The sequence below is a fragment of the Anopheles ziemanni genome, chromosome 2, assembly GCF_943734765.1.
Source record: "Anopheles ziemanni chromosome 2, idAnoZiCoDA_A2_x.2, whole genome shotgun sequence".
Lineage (NCBI taxonomy): Eukaryota > Metazoa > Arthropoda > Insecta > Diptera > Culicidae > Anopheles > Anopheles ziemanni.
The window spans coordinates 72,485,706-72,509,031 of NC_080705.1; the positions used below are offsets into that span (position 1 = coordinate 72,485,706).

General features: G+C 45.0%; 1 protein-coding gene across 1 annotated transcript; it reads left to right on the forward strand.

Moving 5' to 3' along the window:
• Window positions 1-9,462: 9,462 nt before the first annotated feature.
• Window positions 9,463-13,602, forward strand: LOC131294288 (uncharacterized protein K02A2.6-like). The gene is made up of 2 exons (XM_058322334.1): window positions 9,463-9,743; window positions 10,350-13,602. The coding sequence occupies exons 1-2, from the start codon at window positions 9,463-9,465 to the stop codon at window positions 13,600-13,602; spliced, it is 3,534 nt and encodes a 1,177-aa protein (XP_058178317.1).
• The last annotated feature ends 9,724 nt before the right edge of the window (window positions 13,603-23,326 follow it).

Consider the following 23,326-nt stretch of genomic DNA (forward strand, 5'->3'; position numbering starts at 1 on the left):
CTTTGCTTTGACACCTTGTCAAACACACACAGCCCTTGTAGTGATGGGCATCTTGTAGTGGAACTCACCAGGTTCGATCCGTTCACAGGAACCTTCTTGGTGACGTTTCTGAAAAAATACAAAATCCTTCAAATGCCCCATTGCAGGAAATCCTAGAAATCGACGAATATTTTACTTGACCCGTTTGGTGTTGCAACTTGGAAGTTTGATGGTTCAACATCATTTGATATTTTACAGTAGGCTATCATTTTTTTAATGTTCTACGTGCACTGCCAGGGTTGCAGATGCGATGTAAAACGCTGTAAATATTTCCCCATATACTTCTACCTCTGTCGCACTTCGCTGTCGTGATTGTTCTGCTGAAACTAAGCTACTTTTGAAGCGGGATGTAACGCTGCATGGTAGAATTCGTGTGAATAGAAATTACCCAACTCTAGTTCGGTCTTGGCTTGCGAGCGAACCCATATCATTCTTCCTTGTTGATGGAACTGATTCCGCGGAAGTTTAAAGGGACAGTTGTCAAACGTAAACAAAATTAAGCAAAGTAGTTTTGTGTTTACCAACAATAATCATTTAGATTAGTGGATTATGTGTGAAAAAACTTTTTACATAAGTGAAAAGCGTATGAACTGCTACCGTGTGAGTATTTTTCCTATTCTCTACCTGTCGGGATAATTAAATTGCGTGCTAAAAATTAAAATCAATTCATATTCGAACTAATTGACTTCTCATCGGATTGATGTTGTTGCTTTACTTTTTTCTACAAATTGAATTTATTTTCATCGTCATCATGGTATATATTTATGTTAATCAAGCACAGTTTTCAATCCTAAGAACTCTATCGTTGAATCTACACATTAAGTAGATTTTTTTTGCAAATTGCGTTGAGTATTCGTTGTAGTCAATGGAAACAATAATGGAAAACGAAAGATACCCGATCCCAGATGACCATTGCATTTATTCCTTTGTTTGTTCGCTTTAACCTTACCTGCTTGCTTTACCGTACTGCAAAGGAAAAGCGACGTCGTACGCGGTTTTTACGGTTCATTTTTAAGGACACCAAAACAAACATCATCGCTATTTGATGGCATTTGTCGGGAAAAAGGGAGATAAACTCTACCTACCCGTTTTCCCATCGAATCTTCAAAAACCGACAGCCACCTGAGGGTCGATTCGGGCAGTCATTAGTTACGGATCAACGAGAAAGGAAATGAGAAGCTAGCCAGCCGTTCACCCTGGCCAGACTGCCCCGATTGCCTCAGTGTAAACAAACGGCATCGTCCTTTGAACAGCGTTTTAAATATGACCGAAGGAGTTAAGGGATGACGATGGGGTGATTGGTTTGATGCTCATTTCGAAATGCCAAACGACCTTCATCACGCGGTCAAACAGTCGGCAGGATCTTCTCAAACTCGGTACCCGTTTTCTATTGAATCCTTGGAGTTTGTTCAAAGGTAGTCTAGTTTTGATACTAATTTACATGAAATAAGCGCCAGCAGCTCGACAATTCCATTTTTAATAAAAACTCAAAAGGGACAGCATGGCCGAATTGCTCAAAGATTATAGTTCCGATAGTTCGTAAAAATATAAGGGTAAAGATTAAAGTCGCTGGAAAAAATGCTCATTAGAACTGTATAGTCGTATTGGCATTTGTTAAGCTCGGCAAAACCATCAATTTCTCCTGCGAACGAACGAATGGATGCGTATGGCGTTGAAACCTGAGCCTGGAGTTGAAGATGGGTTGAAAAAGTTTCTTTTCACCTCCGCCCGGAGCGACCGCTCGCAATTAGACGCGCTCCAAAGACCGCTAGCAGTCTGATGAATGCTACTGAATTGGATTAATTAATGGGCAAAGTTTGTATTTTTAGAACACTGCACCGGTTCCGGACATACGGATGAAAGCGAAGAAACTGATTTATGTCATTGCCTCCGTCCCAGTCCGGCTTCCCAGTTTTTCCACCATGTTACACGTTCTAGCTCCGTAGCAGTGCTTTTCGTCCCATTCCGGCTTCGGGATTTCCCGGTGCAACGATGCTTCCTGATATTTCCTAAGCTGTTGTCTCGAGTACTTAGCGGACTTGCTCATCTCGTCTCCGTGTGGTAAATTAGTTTCACTTCATAGAGGATTTTCCCTCGTCCCAATCGGTCCACTCGGACCTCTGTCCACACCCGGTTCTCCCGGGTGACATTCTTCAAAGTAATGCGAAAGTAATTTCAACTTTTCGGTTTCGTTTCCAATCGGGGGCGAATTATGCTGTCGAACTTTACCGATCCCCAAACCCCGGGGTGGTGTTTCGAAATTGGATACAAACGCGGCGGCGGCGGCAAACCTGTCGCTTCCGTTTTGACCGAAAGATCCTTCTATTTTACGGGGGATAGCACTTTGTTTTTAGTATCCAGTAAAGCTCGTCCCTGGAAACAGGTCCCTCCAGACGAGGTAGTGGGTAACATTTTTTTTGTCTTCGTTTAGTTCTTGGGAAAAGTTTCCATGAGAAATGCTTTCACTTTTAGGTTTTTTTTTGCTTGGACATCCTAATTGTTGAAACCTGGTAATTTTTTTTTCTTTCGCCTTCATCTTCCATCCTTAGCGAGAGGGGGAAGAAAGTTGATGTTCGATAATTTTCCATTAGGGATTCATTCTGTCCCCGACCGAGGACCTGGGGATACCAGATGCCCGGCGATGGCGAGAAGCTTCCGGATTATTCTGTTCTTTCTTTTTTATCTTCGATCTGAAAGGATTTTCTATGTTTTTGCTCATCAACCTAGATCCGCCTTCGCGCTGAGAGCTGGCGCTATTCTCGACCTCCAACCTTTCGATGTCACCATTTTTGTTTTTTCTTCTTCGGCCACCTAAGCTTTGATGGGGGAGAAAAACTGGGACGCAATCGGAATCTCGTGTTCTCCCGTAGGTTGCGCTTCGATGCTTCGTAATTACGTTCCATTTCGTCACCCCGGACGGATGAGTCGATGAAGGATCCCGAGTTTTGGAACCATCCCGATAGCCCAGAGTGCGGTGTACCCTTGTCGGTAGACAGCTGGAACATCTCCCAGCCAAAGGAACGACACAACCCGTCGAAAGCTCGATTAACCGTGGTTCGGATGGTAAATCAAGCATATTTGGCTTCTCCTTCCTCTGGCACGATGCGTTCTTCGTTCGCACCGGTGTTGCTGGCTTTTACGGGATGCAGCTGGAAGCGGGCCTTTTTTCAAACCTTACTCAGAATCTCAGTACATCAACATTTTCCGGGACAAAATCTCATTAGAGAATGCTTGGTAACCGAATAGCTTTGGTTTTGTGTCTAAGCATGTTACAGGTGCAACTGCATTTCAATTTTCCTTCCGGCAACTATCCGAATAGATGTTTCGTTCCTAATTAGGAAGCTAGTTCGCAGAAAATGGCGAAATAAATTCACCTTCCACAATCTGTAATCTCAATTCTTTTTTTTGCATAATACAGAGTGTTGAAACGTAATGAAATGCAAATAAATTTTATAATGAACTTTGAGGTTTGTGATGATGATACCGCGTTTTCCTCTGTTCGGATTATAAATTGTCTTACCCTCATCGAGGTTACCCGTGGCAAATAATCGACAGAAACATATCAAATTCAAACAAGTTAACTAACCATTTAGCCGCAGTATTCTCTTGGTTCGTGAAACTAACAAACTTTAACTTCCAAACCCATCGCGGAACCGGTCGGGTAATACTTAGCGATACTAATTCTAAGAACAATACCGCATTTATGGGATTCAACCCGCCTTACGGACAATCAACATTGACGCCATTGGAAGATTGAAACATTATGCCGCTATTAACCCATCTGCTCACCTGGGGGCGCATTGTGTTGAACATCGGCCATTAAACGGAATGTGGGCAATGTTTATCCTCAACCTGAGGAGGATGCGCCTTTGTTGTTTTAGGACTCCCGCTTTCTTCATCCCGCTCGGTAAGATGACCAGTTGCAAAGTAAATAAGCGATTATCTTGATATGCCGTAGTAGGCGTAGCATTTCGATGAGGGGGATGGCAGTGGCGGTCGTTTTGGAAATCTTTCCGACAAAAGATCCGGCATGGGCAGGTAGTAGCCATTGAAATAAACGTCTTGTCGGAATAGTATCTTCCGGGAGCTCAAAAGAATGCCAACTCCCCGGCGCCCATCGCCTTCGATATTACAACAGTGTAAAGGATTAATTGGTACGGGATTACACGGCTAAGTTCTGTTTGAAACAGTTATGTTTGGGAATAGTATTGATTCGACAAAAGTTTTCCTACCAGATCGAATACGATCGAAGGACCTTTGAACAATCAACACTGATGCTTCTTAGTTTAAATCATCCATCAAGGATCTTGTAGGATTTAAAGTGGATTAAAACAATTAACAATGGTTGTATCTTTAATGCTTATTCATACAATAAAGCACGTTTGAGTACGTCCAATCTTAGAAGGATGGCAAACCCCGCAAGGCCAGATATCGCTGGAAACGACTGGGTTGTAAACCGGATAACTTACAGATCGTTTGGTTGTCTGGTAGGAGTTCATTACGAAAACATATGCTCTCATGTGCCTGCAAATGATGTTTATTGCAAGTTGATTACGATGCGCTTGAACAAACATTTACTTCATGTTATCTGGTGTAAGACCAACACAACGATAAGAGGAAGAATCATTTGCACAGGTGCTTTCAAATTATTTTGAATGTTTATATGTCGGTTAATGTGTTTGAAATACTACTGTGTCCAAAAAGTAAGGTGACATTGGATGTTAAATTTTGCGCGCCAAAAATAGCCCCTTGTTTTTATTTTTCGTATGTCACTATGCATGTTTTTGACAGCTGTGCCAAGTTTCAAGTCAAAATATCAACCCGGCTAAGAGCAGCAATTTTTGAAATTTGGTGCTACCTGTGTAATCCTCGTTGGGTAAAGATGTCTAGCACGAGCAACTTTGTTGAGCAGCGCTCGTGTATCAAATTCTGTTTGAGAAACGACATTACCGCTGCAGAGACGTTGAGAATGTTGGTAAAAGCATTCGGTGACAAAACAATGTCAAAAAAACAAGTGTACAAGTGGTACAGTGCATTTAAGGCTTTCTCAAACAGAATTTGATACACGAGCGCTGCTCAACAAAGTTGCTCGTGCTAGACATCTTTACCCAACGAGGATTACACAGGTAGCACCAAATTTCAAAAATTGCTGCTCTTAGCCGGGTTGATATTTTGACTTGAAACTTGGCACAGCTGTCAAAAACATGCATAGTGACATACGAAAAATAAAAACAAGGGGCTATTTTTGGCGCGCAAAATTTAACATCCAATGTCACCTTACTTTTTGGACACAGTAGTATGTGTAAATATTTCACAGCATTACACAGTGCACGAAACTGTAATAAAATCACTCAGTTTGCTGCGCACTCAAGAATTTACAAGTGGTTCGCAAATACTAACACAAAAGCAAAATGTGCCGAAAAGTCCAAGCGTTTTCACTTTTATTTATTAAGGTATTACGGGTGTTACTATTGCAAAAAAAAATTGAAATACTTTTGATAACATTTTATTTGGTTCGATTTTAACATACTGCGTTGAAACGATCAGGATATCGCATCAAAAACAGTTTTAGATGTTGACTGGTATCAACTTACATAGTTGATTGTAGAACACATGTTGCGTACTCTTAGTTTTCAAACACACTCATGTGCGTATTCCAATAAAATAAAATTTCGTAAAGCCGGCCCACATATAAAGCCAAATCCATTACATCGAAACTCTTCCTGCGAAAAGCGGAATTGATTTTATTTCACATTGTTATCCTCTAGATGTAGGCACCATTATCATAAATCCAATGTTGACTCTTTCAACCCACATTACCCTAAGCCGACTTTCAATTTTTCCAACCTACTGCACGCCAGCAAACCGAAGGTGAAACGGGATGCACCAGCTGTAAAAAAGCGTACGGGATACGCTTCGGTTGACCTGATTCCTTTTGAACATCTGGTTTCATAGTTTGATATCATAACGGTTGTCCTTTTTCCGATGAGGTAACACACGCATGGCTTTAACATGCACGTGCATTAGAAATAATTTGATTTTCATGAATGCAAAAAAAGCTACCTTGCTGGTGGTCTAAGGTTTTTTTTTAATTTTAGCATTACAATACTGCCTCAGTGGTTCAAAATTCGTGGTGAAAAATGGCACTAAACTCGTGGTCCACGGTCCAATCTGTGGTACATTCACACGAAAGTTTAATTAGATTTTAAGACAGGGATCTCACCTACATGCGGAGAAAATGAATTTATCTTGTCGGGTATGATGTTTGCCTCACTCCAAGGGTCATGCAATTTCGCCTCGATGTATGCTAAAAGGAGCTCTGTAAAGAAAAACTTCCCATGGTAGCGTGACACGAACAAGTAGCTTATTTTAATTATTCCTTCTTCCTTAGCTTATCAACAAATTTTAAATGTAGCTCAGTATTTTTTTTATTTTTAAGATCCTCTGTTTTGTTACCTACAAAATGCTTGAATTTATATTGAGTGCATTAGAATTCATATTTTACGCACCAAAACCTCACCCCGGAATGTTTGAGTTCCGTTGACCTAAATATTTCTCACCCACGCTGTGACCCTGCATGCTTCTCATGCGCTGTACTGTACTTCTCCGGTCGGACAGCTGGAGCCTGGTGTGTTCATAATTATCGTCATCGCAAATCGACACGCAAACGTGCCATTGCACGCCCAACCTGTTGGCACGGCACCGGAATTGCACTGACCCCGGTGTTGGGTCCGGCGCGAATCCGGTGTTTAATTTTTCCCCATTTTCCACTTCCGGTCACTTGGCAGCGCAACTGCCCGATGCTGATTAGCATTTAGATTAAAGCAAATTACGGTGGTATAAATTAGAGTGACGCAGGGTAACTATCTGTGCTTCGGAAAAGGAATTCTGGGCATCTCGGGAAAACTGCACTCGGTTCAAAGGATTGTGTTTGTGTGTGTGTGTTACTTTTTTCCTGTGACTCTTGGACATGTTAAGTCACGAATCTGAATTTTATGAGTATGATATCGCCACAAAAAGAGGGCTCAGCATCATTATTTGAATACATTTTTTAAATGATTCTGATCATCTCCCGCAACTCCATGATGGTTCAAAAACATGATCTTAGTGATTCCGAAAACATCGTATGCAACCAAAGCTTTCGAGTTCGCTATGAAACGAGTGAAATCCTTTTCTATTTTGCCAGTAGCAACTGAATGTAAAACATTACTCCCCACAGTTAGTTCTAGTCCTGTGCAGTGGAGATTATGCTCTAGTGAGAAGCATCGACAAGGATTTGGTTGTAGCGAATGTTCTAGTTCGACGCTGTACCTGAAATGATCCTCATTGCAGGTGAGAATATTTCCACAGTTCATGTAGTAAAAGTTTGCGGTCATGTTCCATTTCTCGGGACCTCCTAAGGCAAGTGTGTCATGTAAAAACTCCCTCAAATTATATTTTGGTGCGGAAGGTTAACAAGACATTAACTCAGAGGAGAGAATTGTTCGAAACCTATGAAGTAAGACTTTTAGTCTAATTATTTCACTAGATTCTAGCGGAAATTGTCCTGCTGAACGGAGCAATGTAAAATGAAATACACAATAACGCACATCAAATATATTACTCTTTCGTGTTTTGCTCATTTCAGCTGTTATGTTTGAGATATTTGATAACGCACTTATTTATTTTTATTAAAATACAACTATTAAAAAATCAACAAGATCCTTGAATAAGTTTTGATTGACGTTATGTTTGTTTTCAATGCGATTTGAGAGTTTAAGTTTTAAAATATAAAAAAAAATATTAAAAGGATATTTTCAAAAATAAAGCTACATATTCGTGTTTCGTTCAGAAAAAAATCATTTGCTAACATCCCTTGGGTACTAAACATTTGTATTAAATAAAAAATAATTCCATAGTTTAAACTAAGTTGAGACTAGGAAGCGTCGGAATCCGCGTGATCATGCAGTGGTCCCGGGAGAGCCCTTTACTTTCTCTCTTCGAAGAAAATTACAAACGATGCATTTCATACAAGTCACTTACTACAGGGCAGCCTTTGTGAACCTAATCTATGCCATATCCTTGAAGTGCACCATGTGGTACCACTAGCCCTGGCCATTAGCTGCCGCAGACAGGGTAAGAGGTTAGGCGGGACAGTGCTAACCGGTATCTGCTGCTATCGTTGCTCACACTCAGAGGATGAGGTGGGAAATCTTTATCTTAGAAAAAATAAAATAAAAGAAAATGATACCACGCGGCACCCGGAAATTCACCGGTGGATCATTTCCCAGCGGTTTGGGATTTCGGTCGTCACGTACGGGTTTGGTCAGTTCCGTTTGCTCGTTTAGTTTACTTTATATCAGCTGTGTGCTTACTGAAAAAACTATGCTCACATTCTGCCCGAGCTTCACATGCTGCGGATGGCGCCGCAAGATGCATCCGCTCTTCCTTGCGTTACTGCCAGCTCGAAATTGTTTTTCACATGGCGAAGGAAAAGCAACAATTTGCTACCGTTTTTCTCCTTTTTTTTCCTAAACTGTTGCACCATTGGAAACCGAATTGGACGCTGGATGGCATTTTAAGTTGATGTGGAATGAATTGTGTTGTGATAGGACCTGACCCGATGGATAAGCTTTGGGCCACTCACTGATAACTCGCCGTTATCAGCTGATGTGGGTTCCTGCTATCCATCGGGGTCAATGCGCAGCGTCCGTCGATCAGTTGACTTCGGCTGGGAATCGGAAGAGGATCGGGCACGGACGAGCCGCGCGTGGCGTCTGTTTTATGTACCGTTAAGTTTTAGGCCAAGGACCTCTGTTTTTAAAGTGTACGTGATCGTCATAGTAAATATAGTTCTAATGGTTAATTATGTAATTTATGTGTACTGATTGAAAAGACCAGAGCTACACGAAAGAACATAAAAGTGGCGACGAGTGAAAAAAAAAAAAAAAAAAAAAAAAAAAAAAAATCGCTTGGTGTGAACGTGTGCATTAAAGACACAAGACTTTTGGTACGAGCGTGCACAGTGAAGACAAAATTCCGCGTCCACGGGCAAAAAGGCGAAGGATGAGCGTTAACGGAAGCGGTGCATCCGAGTTTCCAGTGGAAGGGGACGAGCGTCGATCATCCGCGATCCGCTCTGGTGGTTTTGTTCCCGGGCAACATCATTTGCAGCCCGCCAACGAAAACCAAGCGCCATGGCCACAGGCTCCATTGCAAAGCGCATCCGCGCAGCCCGCCAACGAAAACCAAGCGCCATGGACGCAGCCTCCATCGCAAAGTGCATCCGCGCAGCCATTGCAGAATAATTTTGCCGCGTCATCCGGAGCGCCTGGGCAGAATTTTGATTTTGCGATGCTGGCCCAAATGATGCAGATGATGCAGCAGCAAATGCAGCAACAGCAGCAGCAGATGCAGCAGCAGATGCAACAACAGCAGCAGCAGATGCAACAACAGCATCAGTTATTCGCCCAATTGCTGCAGCAGCCGAAATCCGCATCACAGCCTTCCCAGCCGACAAATAGTGTTCCCAGCAATCCCGAGGTGATTATGGATGCTTTATCGAGTAGCATCACGGAGTTTCGTTACGAGGCGGAATCGGACGTAACTTTCGGTGCATGGTTTGCACGATACGAGGATCTGTTTGCGCAGGATGCCTCTCGCCTCGACGATGCAGCTAAAGTGCGTTTGCTGATACGCAAGCTGGGACCCGCCGAGTACGCGCGGTACACTAGTTTTATCTTGCCGAGTGTCCCTCGTGACTTGTCGTTCGTCGATACTACGAAAAGGTTAACAGCTCTTTTCGGAAAAGCAGAGTCGCTCGTTAGTAAGCGATACACTTGTTTGCAGCTTACAAAGTCGCGGAACGAGGACTTAGTTTCATTTGTCTGCAGAGTGAACCGCTCCTGCGTGAATTTTCAACTTGCCGCAATGAGCGAAGAGCAATTTAAATGTTTAATGCTCGTTTGCGGATTGAAAGATGAAGCCGACGCTGAAGTGCGAACGAGGCTTCTGTCTCGAATCGAGGAGCGAAACGACGTGACATTGGAGCAGCTTTCCGCGGAATGTCAACGGATCGCAAGTCTTAAAGTCGACAGCGCGATGATTGCAGCAAAAACTAATGATCGCGTCCTGGCGCTAAGGGCCAGAGGACCGCGATACCAGTCGCCTGGTCAAGATCAAGGAGGAAAATGGCGGCAAGAACGTGGCGTGTATCGAGAAACTCGCGACAAGCCGGCTGGGCCTTGTTGGTTGTGTGGAGGTACCCATTGGGCAAGAAACTGTTCTTATGCCCAACATAAGTGCCGTGACTGTAACAAAACGGGCCATAGAGAGGGTTTCTGCAACCAACAAAACGGTAGGCGCCAGCGGCGAAAATCCAAGAAATGGAACAGGCGCACTCCGGTTGAGACACGGTTTGTAACGATCAACGTCTGCAAGGTGACGCAAACAAGGAAATTCGTCGACCTTCTGATCGGCAACAAGAAGGTGCGCATGCAGCTCGACACCGGTTCGGACATCACGGTGGTCGGACGGAGTGCATGGGACCAGTTGGGTAGGCCAACATTGAAGCCGGTAGGAGTATGTGCGAGGACAGCGTCTGGCTCGCAGCTGCAGCTGGATGGGGAATTTACGGCAAGGGTAACGGTTGGCGACAGGACAAAGGTCGTCGTTATTCGCGTCATACAAGCAGACTTGCAGCTTCTGGGAGCAGATGCGATCGAGCAGTTCCAGCTCGGGTCGGTGCCAATGGACCACTTTTGTAACGCGATAAGCACAGAAGCGCTAAAATGGGAAAGCAAGTTCCCTAAAATGTTCAGTGGAAGTGGATTGTGCACTAAGGCAAATATTCAGCTGCGGCTGAAGGATAATCACCGTTCAGTATTTTGTCCCAAACGTCCGGTTGCATACGCGATGCAAGCTATTGTGGAAAAAGAACTAGACCGCCTGCAAGACTTGGGTGTTATCACCAGAACGGACTATTCGGATTGGGCAGCCCCAATCGTGGTAGTGAGGAAACAGAACGGCAGTATAAGAATATGTGGAGATTATTCAACTGGCCTGAACTCAGCTCTCCAGTCCCATGAGTATCCACTACCACTTCCAGAGGATATTTTTGCAACACTTGCTCAGTGCCAGTTTTTCAGCAAAATTGACCTTTCGGACGCGTTCCTGCAGGTGGAAATAAATGAGCAGTATCGTCCGTTACTTACGATAAATACGCATCGCGGACTATACCATTACAACCGCCTGCCACCCGGGATAAAGATTGCACCAGCGGCATTCCAGCAGCTGATGGATGCAATGCTCGCCGGATTGAATCGTACATCCGGGTACATGGACGACGTAGTCGTGGGAGGAAGAACAGAGCGTGAGCACGATGAGAACCTGCTAAACCTTTTCCGGCGCATCGAAGATTACGGATTTACCATCCGCGCGGAAAAGTGTGCATTCAAAATGACTCAAATTGAGTATTTGGGGTTCATCGTTGATAGCCAGGGTCTCAGACCGAATCCCGAAAAGATAGCAGTAATTCACGAGTTGCCGGCGCCAAGGAATGTGAGTGAAGTACGATCCTTTTTAGGAGCCGTGAATTATTACGGGAAGTTCGTTCCAAAGATGAGAGACCTTCGGTACCCTCTGGATGTGCTGCTGAAAAACGAGTCACAATTTGAATGGACACGCGAGTGCGAAGATGCCTTTCGGAAATTTAAAGAGATACTGGCCTCCGACCTGCTCCTGACGCATTACGACCCCAACGCGGAAATAGTGGTTTCTGCGGATGCTTCGTCGGTTGGTCTAGGCGCAACGATCAGCCATAGATTTGCTGATGGATCGATGAAGGTGGTGCAGCATGCTTCACGAGCCCTAACGAAGGCAGAAGCAGGGTACAGTCAGATCGATCGTGAAGGTCTAGCGATCATTTTTGCCGTTAAGAAATTCCATAAAATGCTGTACGGACGCCATTTCCGGTTGCAGACGGATCATCGACCACTGTTGCGCATTTTCGGCTCCAACAAAGGCATACCTGTTTACACAGCCAACAGGTTACAGCGTTTTGCTCTGCAGCTTCAACTGTACGATTTTAGCATCGAATATGTTAAAACGGATCAATTTGGCAACGCGGACGTGCTCTCAAGGCTAATAAGGGAGCACGCAAAACCAGATCCAGAGTACATCATTGCAAGCGCTGAGTTGGAAGAGGACGTGAGTTCCGTTGTAATAAACTGTATTAACCTATTTCCGCTTCATTTTAGAGATGTCGCGAAGGCAACGGAATCCGACCCGGTACTGCGGCAAGTAACAAAATACATTATGGAAGGTTGGCCGCGAGACAAATCATACGGCGAAGATTTGGCTCGCTTTTTCCACAGAAGCGAGGCCTTATCCACGTTCCGGGGAAGTATTTTGTTCGGGGAGAGGGTGGTCATCCCAAGAAAGCTACAGCGGCGTTGCTTGGAGCAGCTGCACGAAGGACATCCAGGGATCCAAAGGATGAAGGCGGTGGCTCGCAGTTATGTGTACTGGCCAAGCATCGATAGAGACATTGCCGAGTACGTGAAAACATGCCACGCCTGTGCAGTAGCATCGAAGTCCTCCCCGCGTGAGAAACCCGTTTCCTGGCCAGCTACCAAGAAGCCCTGGGAGCGCATCCACATCGATTATGCCGGTCCAGTTGACGGTGATTACTTTTTGGTAATGGTTGATGCGCATACAAAGTGGCCAGAGGTGGTAAGGACGCGTAGCACTACGACAAAGGCTACTATTGCGATGATGCGGGGCATCTTCGCAAGATTTGGCTATCCCGAAACGTTGGTCAGCGATAATGGGCCCCAGTTCGTATCGTCCGAGTTTGAGGATTACTGTTGTAGAAACGGCATAGACCACGTGAAAACCGCGCCGTTTCATCCTCAATCGAATGGGCAAGCTGAGCGTTTCGTGGACACGCTAAAAAGAAAAATGCAAAAGATCCACGAAGGTGGAGCCACACGAGAGGAATCACTCGATATTTTCCTTGCATCTTATCGGATGACTCCCAACCCGGTTGTAAGAAATGGCCAAACTCCGGCGGAGGCTATGCTGGGGCGAAAGGTTCGGACCGCCCTAGAACTATTGAAACCTCCCTCCGCAGAAAAGGAAGCACCGCCAGTGGGCGATAAACGGTTCGGTAGCGGTGACGCCGTTTATACCAAGATGTATGCTAGAAACTCTTGGCGGTGGGTTCCAGCACGGATTGTACGAGAACTAGGTACGGTGATGTTCGAGGTGGAGACCGAGGATCGCAAGGTGCATCGACGTCACCTGAATCAGCTTAGAGAGCGCGGTGCTGCCACGCCAATTAATGCACCTAGTAATACCGTAGAGCCGAACCGATTGCCGTTGGATTTGCTCATCGATCCGGCGCCGCAGGAAACAAGGCCGATTTCTCCTGCAGGGCAGCAAATCAACACATCGGATACGGTTGCATCTCCACGTCCAGTCCCTTTCGTGACTAGCAGACGACGGCAGCCGATACAAGAGCCACGCCGGTCTTCTAGGCCTAGAAGACCCCCACGTAGGCTCGACGAGTATCGTCTGAATTAAAAGGGGGAGATGTTGTGATAGGACCTGACCCGATGGATAAGCTTTGGGCCACTCACTGATAACTCGCCGTTATCAGCTGATGTGGGTTCCTGCTATCCATCGGGGTCAATGCGCAGCGTCCGTCGATCAGTTGACTTCGGCTGGGAATCGGAAGAGGATCGGGCACGGACGAGCCGCGCGTGGCGTCTGTTTTATGTACCGTTAAGTTTTAGGCCAAGGACCTCTGTTTTTAAAGTGTACGTGATCGTCATAGTAAATATAGTTCTAATGGTTAATTATGTAATTTATGTGTACTGATTGAAAAGACCAGAGCTACACGAAAGAACATAAAAAATTGTTAAGCCGGACAAACGAATGGCACGGTGTTTGCGGCGAGTTCCGTCGTGAAGGCACATTTAAAGGTCAATTTCAAACAGACAACATTTCTTCGAAAGTAGGTGAAGCCAGATACGAACGGGAAAAAGGTTTTTTTTTTGCCATAAAGGCTTAACAAGTAGAGAAAAAGTTTATGGAGAAACGTGATATGAATAATGATTCGTTGTGAAATCGTAATGAAATTTTTGTAGTTGAGTTTCTCTAAGTGAGTTTAGTCATATCCTCCCTACGAATTTAAACCAAACCCGATTTGACCGATGGTTTCAAACTACGCTTCCATTGTGCGTAACATCGTACCGGTTGCAACGCGGAGCGAATCGAATCGAAAAGGCTACGAAGTGGCATGAAGACATTAGGCACACCGGGGTATTGGAAGCACCGGGTGACGGGAAAGGCGCGTCCAGCGACACCTGGCAGTTAGGGCTTCTCCCGAAGGCAGGCGGTGGGCGGCCAAACGTCGTTTATCTCGGATGCTGTAGCTGATGTCTTGCGATGCTTTAGCTTCTTGTTGAGTGCGTTTTCGACTGCAGCAGGACGACGTTCGCGCCCGGACCGAATGGAACCCATTTGTCGTAAACCGATTGTCAGAAGCCAGACGCGAGTAGCCACGACCAGAGTCTCCGTGCCATAGCGGGGTAGATACGGTGGACAGTCGACGGAGGGTGTCTGCTGCTGATAGATCTTCAGACAACTTCAGTGCTCATCTCCCCCCGGTGGCCAAGGTTTCGGGCGCGGTTTCGAGTCGGGCCAGAGTGAGCGGGTTTTTCGCTCGGTGTACGTGCTTGGAAAAGTTTATCTACCATGCCAAATGAGAATGTAATTACTTTATTCGACGTTGTTTGCGCAACCCTCGTCGAGCTGGTGCCAGCGATGGATCGAAGGGAATTGAAGCATGTGGAATTGTCGAACATCGAGGATCAGGCGCACCAGGGAACCACTAGCACCTAGCACTACCCCGACACGAAAGATTACAAAGCTAAAGTTCTCCGGGATTCTTTTGTGTGCGCCCCGGGTTGCCTTCGTCTGCTTTTGCTGGTCCGAGATTCACCGGCACACTCGGTACAATTACTCGTTCTCGATAAACTGGTCGGATAGAAAAATCTTTGGCAAAAGTTCTGACGCCATTAGAGAGCTATCTGGCGTACGGTAGTAGCAGGTGCAGCAGTTATCCCGCTAATTTCGAGATCGGTTTGTTGGCCCATTACGGGAAATGGCGCGAAACGTCTTCCGTAGTTAGGTATCAGCGTGCGGTATTGATGAAGATGGGAATTCTATGGAGAATTAAGGGAAATTGAAATTAGTGCAGAGTTGGATCAGGAAATTGGTAGGACTCAACAGGTGTTGGTTGACAATCATCGTTGACAATTTATTTCATTTGAAAGTTCTTGCCACAAACAACACAAATTCCATCATTTCCCCAAAAAGTATCAGTAGGAAGTTCATCTTCCAAACACGCCGTTGATAAAAACTACTTCTCAAATTGTAATTTTCTATGCAAAAGGATCTTCAGGGTGCAATTTATTACCTTCGCGTAATGCAACCATTGCTTGGCGGCTTCTGCATTCGCAAAAGACAGTTTCTGCATTCGATATCATTCATCTGCGTCTCGCCTTACGTCGAGCTTTTCATTTCGCTTGGCCATTTTTTTCCACAGGTGGAAATCCTTCGAGGATTGTTGCCCCACTCAACTCCTTGTCAACCGCTCACTCGTGAATTTCGGCATCTGTTGAAATCCCTGCGGAAGAGAGAGTTCTATTTACATTTGAAACAGCGCTTCTTCGTCGTTTTATCGAAAAGCGAAGGCCACACTGTGTCATTTGTTGGTCAACGAACGACTTCTTGCGGTAAACCCCCAGTCTTAAACGATCGGTGGAATAGTGCGAAATTAAATGCATAATTTTATAATCCATTACTACAATGCCAAGACGCCATCATCTGCCAACGCTGGGGGACGCTTTTTCGCAAACAATCATTAAGATTCCCCCTCCCTGTTTTTGGAAGGAAGGGTTAAAAGGTGTTGAGTGGAGGCTTTCGTTAGTTAAAATAAAATGGTCCCAGTTCCTTGGCGCTCGATTGGAAATGGTTTCCTTAATGAAATTTTCGCTGAAACCCATCAGATTTTGCGTTGAAATTGCTTTTAGTCCTACCTGACAGAGCAGGGAAGACGGATATTAGATTTGGTTTCCTTGTTAACGAATTCCCGAAGTGGTCTCTTCTCTATCGAGTGATCGTTACTTTTCTGGTGAAAAGGATGTATTTAACTCATAACCAAAATGAAACGTGAGTGATAGATTTCTCACCAATACACAACTTTAAAAATAAACAGGTTTCCAAGAAATGACAAACACTACTGCTTAAGTTCCATAAACAACGTTCCACTCACAGTTTGGAAAATCTCATGAGAAACCTCGCCAAGTTTCCAAGGGCAAGAATGTTGGTGCGTAAAGTTTTGCCATAACGAAAGCATTCAGTTCTCTGTAGAGGATAGATGCTTTCGAATGAAAAACACCGGGACTTTCAACCCAGTGGATGATCTCGATAAGAGCTTTGAGGGTTATGAAGCTTCCTTCGGGAGAAAGGGTGGACGAAATTCATAACTTTCTCAAGATTCCTCCTCTTCGTCAGAGAAACGCTGCTCAGCTCATACACATTGCTGCAGAGGAAAGCTGCAAACAAGCCCTGCGAACCGGAGCAGAGTTAGTTTATGACTTGTCATTTTTATCTCCAAACGGATTCGGTGCATCCGAGTTTCCTTTCGGATCGCCCCATCTAACCCTTCTGTCTATCTACAGTTGGACCGACAACTATTATTAATGCTATCAACTTGAAACCAACCGTCGTTTCGTTTTCTGATGAGATTTTGAAGGTAGTTTTGTGAAAGTGGCCACCTTCTTGCGGCCCGCCCATCCTAGCCCTAGACTTGCACGACGGATAGGGTTTATATGACAGTGTACGAGCCAAACGAATGCGAAAGTTTGTTTGTCCGCCCTGGAATGAAGATAACCTCACTATTTTGCCTCTTGATTGCAAATATTGGTTCGTTTTCTCCAGATGTCCTGGAAATGAAACGCAGCAACCCTAGTTTTGATAAACCCAAACTGTGGTGTTGACAGTTTGTACAACTTGCAATGCAATTAAATTAGCTCTGTTGAAGTAACGCTTCTATTTCTTTCAACGAATGTGTTGGACATCGATATGGTGACCGTCTTGTGGTTTTATCTTGTACTTTTTATCGTTTGATTTTTACTTTACTTCTATTACTTTTATTTTATTTGTATTATTTTTCACGTTTATCGGATGTGATGATAATTACTTGATTAAATGTTTTTAAAGAATATTCTTTGAAAAAGGTAGGAATTGCATATTCAACACTTTTTTGTTAATCTTCGTCATTAGAATGATTTTCTAATGAGGGGAAGTACGTGTTTTATTCTTCTCCTGTTCATTCTTCTCAGGCTACATCCAGGTGGAATAATAGTAGGTTTTAACTAGTGCACCTGTCACAATCTAGTGAACCTGATGACCATGTCTCTCTGTATCATTCCTTCCCTTTTTTTCACGCGGTCAATAGGATTGGGAACCATGCAGCTGTTCCAATCCGGGTGATGGCTTTGGGAACCGGGTCAAATGTGGATGCACAAGTTCGGACGCTTACTTCGTGGTTCTTAATCCCCAGCTGCTAGCTGAACGTCCCGGCACGATTCCTGTTTTCGAGGACGAACGTTTAGAGTGGAAGCTACAAAGCCCACCTGTACCAGGGTTTGTGATGGTGAAATCAATAAAGAGCACAACACCACTTTTAAATCCCGCAAGCGGCGCTTGTCGGTTGAACTTCTGCACCTTCCGGAAGTGAGCCTTCACACCGAGGTGCTACGTCATCGCCACTTTACGGGAACACTCCAACAAAGAGGCTTGATGGTTTTGGTAGGTGTTTGTGGCTGGAAAAAGTTGTACCATGCCTGTTATTTCCTGCGATTCTAAGTTATAGTACAATGGTGGTGTACGTTCGAAGGTTCGCATGAGCTCGGAGAAGGAGTTGGACCGACGAATTGCCCTCTACCTATGGGGACGTCCACGAGTAACTCTTAGTTCTTGGACCACTCTATTTCCTCATTTCTTACATCTCTTCTTGCATATTGTGGGGCGATATCTTTTTTAATTCAATATAAGTAATTTTTCACAAATCGTTATTCTTTCTAGAACATGGCCCCTCTTATCGTTAAGCATAATCCACTTCATTTGCTTCTCCACCACTTTACAACCGGGTCGTAGTTTCCCACCAAACACCCAAGGAAGCAATAAAGTGAAGACAGGCTTGGCGAGTCTCGTCGTTTGGCCACGGATCATTATTTATTTAGGCCGTAATGATTTCCTCGCGGTACTTGACGCGCTCGGAAACACAAAGGATATGGCGAACGTTCATTGGAACGCTCGTGGTGAGAGTTGTTGAGGAGAAATATCGAGGGGCATTTTGGACATATTTTCCGGAGCTCATAGTGGCATATTGCTCAGGTGCAGTGGACGGCGTGCTAAACTTTAGGTATGACTCTTGCCCATAAGGAACAACAGTCTTTCTTTCTTCGCCTTTGTTAGCGTAAGGTGAGGCTTTTGACGAAACACACACCGTATCTGTTGATAATGAGTATTGTAGAAATTAGAGACAGTTTTGGCTTAGGAAAACTGAAGTCAGATGCAGGTGTTGGCATAGGTACAATTGTAAAGATACTTGAGGGAATAGCTTATGAATTCCTAAGTTGATTGCACCTAGGAAATTCATATAACATCCGTTCCACGAAATCACAGACTGTTAATCGTCTGGAGCATTTTTAGCATTTGGGTACTGGACCTTTTCGGGGAGGCTCGAGATATAACATAAAACTTTTTTAACTAAAAATAGCTATGAAAAAATGAAACATAAGCTCAGATTTTAGAAACCAATTTTTACAAGCCATTTTAACTCGATGGATTGAGGTTAGGTAAAAATGGTTCTAAACTAATTATTATAAAATACAACTGGAAAACGAAACGACTATACTATTGATTATGATTGACAAATTTGAAACCATTATAAAAGAATACATTTTTTTTTCCAGTTAAGTTGTTGGAGTGTTAGCACAAGACAAACAAGACGATTCGTGGAATAGAAAAACTGCAGAACCAGCTTGACCTTTCTGCATCGGATTCACCTGTAGCGCGTGTGCTTCTCTCGCGCGACCTAGAATCCTTTGAAGGATAGCTCCTATCGAACGAGAATACTTGTCCGAGAGAGTGAGTGACCACGTCGATGGAGCGGGGTATGAGCTGCCGGAAGTATTTTCGGAACAGGACACCCTAGGTTCCGCCGTTCGCTCCTGCTATTATCAGCTCGTTATCAGTCGTCGCTCCCCCAGGAAGTCAATGCGAGTGTCCCAAAAGCTCTCCACCGGATCCTGGAGCTGCTCACGCTCGCCATGACACAGACAAAAAGCTCACCCGGGGAGCATGAACATAACGAGTTCTCTCGCTGCACGAACTCTCGGCACATCCTGACGGCTCGGTTGCTTTGTTTTCAACCCTGTTGAATGTAGTACGCGTTCGGTGGTTTACGGAGGCTATTGGATCTACCTCCGCGACAGGCTCGTCCAAGATGCCCGCCGCTTTGCAGGATTATGTTGTTGGCAAGCAGTAGAGGGCTCGTCGGGGATCACCTTTCCCCCAACCGTGTGTTGCATCGCTCGTTACAGGTTCTTCTCTCGCGCTCACAATTTCAAGCGGGTTTCGCGAACTCGCACCGTTTCGTGCCCGATCGTGGGAGGCGGCTGCTGGATCCAGCTTGCTGAGCTTCGCATTCGGACGCTCGGCTCGGCATAACGCAGCCAGTGGCAACACGCGAGCGCCCACAACACCCGGGCACCACACGCAGTTCCGGATTCGATTCCGTGCCTGTTGATGTGCCATAGGCAGCTCGAGCGCCGGGCCGCTCAGTTGAATCTGTACGCGCGTTCGGTGTAGACCGTCCCGGATGACAACACTGCTCGGTGGCCACTGGATGCGTTACGGTGCGTTACTTTGCAAGCAACACAGGTTACCTGTACAGCTGGTAAACGCTCATGGGGCCTAGTGGTGCTGCAGTAGAGATCAATTCGCACCATTAAATCGGAAACAATCGGATTAACGTTGCTGGTTTGATAAAATTAAATTGTTCGTGCCGTGGGTGCACGTGTGTCGTTACTGTGTAGCAGTGTGTTTTTGATTTTTGTGTTCGAATGGTAAATCAATCCATTTTTAATTCCCATCCCCAAAAAGTGCTTTTTCTTACCTTCTCCTACTGGCGCCTTTGTGAGGCTCGTAAACGCTACTGGCGTGCGTACCTTCCATCGGTTTGTTAGGCCGCGAGGAAGGTCAGTTTTACGGTAAACCATTTCGGCTCGGTTTGGGAAAAATAAAGCACCAGGCTCCTCAAACTGCACGCCAATCTACGGTTGGTCACCTTGCGTGGTGTGGTTAAGGTTAAACGATTGCCGCGTTCACCTCCGCGTCGCACACACGACGAAAACATCCCCCCCTCTCCCGACCAGGCGATGTAATTGCGTCGGTAAATCAAAGATATTACTGTCCGCGTCCGTGTGGCGGCCATAGTGGTACCGTGTGCTTCCCTGGACTCGATACTCGCAGGGTTACAACTGCTTCCTGGACAGGAAGTTGGCTAAAACGGGGCATTCACTAGGGAGGAAATTGTTTTTGTGTACCGTGTGTCTAAAGGTGTGCGTGCTACATACGCGTGTCGAAACTGTTGTTATTAAAGTGCATTTCCTATGAGCCTAAAGCTTAAGCTTCCGAATGATACAAGTGTTAGACGAAGTACTGATAGGGAGTCACCTCAAGGAAAAACATCTCTTAACTTTTCCATGTCAATCGTGAATGTGTATTCTAACTAGAACAATTCAATTTCTTTAGCGCATGTTTGTTTGATCTCAATTCAATTTACTCATCAACTTCTACCCTGCATAAAAAATATGACTAATTTTGGGAGTGAAAATTCACCAGAACAGCTTTATGAGCATGACCTCGACATGGTCATGCCCTTGCTGGGAGCGTTATTCATAATTAACATCCGACCTGTATGCCTGTATGTACCCAGACTCATTTAACACTGTTGGCCACCCGTATTTCTTGGGAATTCAACGACCGCCCAAGCGTCGGAAGCTCGTTAACGGACGTGCCCGTGTTTCGGTAAGTCTTGGCCTTCTTCACGCGAAGGCAATTGAAGATAGTGTGACGGTATGCCGTTGTTTAGAATAGTGTTCTCATGAGTGTGACGTTTGAAAAGCCCTGAATAATGTAGCTAGTCTGAACTGAAGCGTTTTTTTTGCAAAACTTACGTATGGCAGATTGTACAATATTCGTTTGCAAAAAGATGCTGCAACATTTATTTCGTGGACGGATGGCTCCTGCCTCTGGGTACGACGGGGATAATTTATTCCCCTTGGTTGCTTCGGAAGTTAATGCCAAGGTTTTTACTTTTTCAACGTTTTGTTTTTTTTTTTGTCATACGGCGCACAGCATGCCATATTCTCGTTTACCAGATTGAGTAGGCACGGGCCGTCGACCACCAGCCGAGTAGGGGAACCTGTTTTACATCCACGCCTCGATGGCTGGCTTGCAACGTGTGCAGTTCGGTTGGTTGGTTGCATTTGGTGGCCATGAAGCCGGGAATGAAGGGTGTTTTTTTGTGTGTTTCCTTTCCTTCTTAAAATATTCTCCTTCCCAATTGCGGTCTACACCGAAGCTTTACGTTCGATACGTTTTGGCCACAGGCCGTTGTGTCTCAATAATTTTCTCCTCAGCAGCACTGATAAATAAAAGTAATCCCCGCGTAATCGGATAAGACTTTCGCTGGCTCACCGGGACAGCGTAAAGTCCTGCGGTTTCTCGGAAGGACAGCCGAAATCCATCGACCGAACTGTGATTTAAAGCTAGCCCAGCCTCGTGCGTTTCCGTCCCAGTTCAATGGCTACACCACCCGAAACGTGTTCTGGGGTCGCGGGGTGGCGTTTAATATTGATGAGAATTTTCGTATTAGGAAAAGATTACGTGAGGATCTCGAAGGGGCTCCGGATCGGTTTAAAGTGAGTTTGCGCGAGGGATGGCAAAGCGAACGACAACCTAAAGCCTTTGCCTGACGGCTATCGCTCGTTTCGGGTGCCGAAATGATGATAAATTATAATTTAATGAAGCGAAATTCTCATTGCTTCGGATCTCAAGCGTCTTATCAACTCATCGATAAATATGCTAATGTCAAGGATTATTTATTGTTATTAGGAAATCAACTGGAAGTACTTGACGAGATTCCTTCGCGAAGTGTACGAAACTGTTTAGTCAGTGTTAAAAACCGTCGCTTTCGAAGCGGATAGCAATCAGTCGAGTGATTAATCGTTCATTTTGTTTCGATTAAAAATTAGCTTTAATGCTTGGCTTTAAAACGTAGCCATTTTTGCCCCTTTGTTTGCAAATAAAAATAACAAAATAGTTTGTACGATTTGTTGCATGGTAAACTAAATGGAATCATCCGCTGAGCTCCCGGTAAAGTGTCAATGCACCGACTATATGCTACTAAGTGAACAGTCGCCATTAAACTCGGCTCTTGATGAGGCATCGTTTGTCAGCGTGGTTGTAAGTACGACTGTGCCGTTTCTGTTCGCCGTTTGACGCTTTTACGACAGGGTGGTGCAATCCAAACAATTGCCTCCCTCCCAGACCCAAACTCGATCGTCGTTCGAAACACTCGTTAAAGCCCCTCCATTTTGTCATTTCAACTCTCAGAAAGTTCTTAATTGCGCCAGCTCTCGGTGCTAGTGACTTTTGGAATGGGAACGTGAACCAATCCAATCGAAAATCATCGCGAGTTTCGGGGGAGTGAGTCTTTGCATTGCGATGATGTATCGCATCCTTGCGCCATCATGTGTGAACCGATCCCTTTCTCCTCGCCTCACCCACGTGAGTTTGTTGGAATTGCAATTCAGGAAGGAGAAAAGATGCTGCTCCAAGCGGCACTATCTTACACGAGACTCGCTTATGATGTCATTAAGGCCAGCTTCGGATTAGCGCTATGCAACCAACACAGGTGAAGGCGCTTGGGTTGTAATCGGACCCAGAACAGACGCTTCCGCAGTTCGATCACCTTAGGAAAGAATTTGCTTGAGGTTAGGTACGATGTGATTTAAATTCCATCAAAGCGAGCAAACAGAATGAAATAAAAATCTCGTAACGAAGCAAGCCAAAAAACCATGCGGCATGTTTCAGTCGATCGGGCCCTGCGTGTGTAAGTGCAGACCGCGGAAAGGGGGTGTGTAGGTTTGTTGGATAAGTT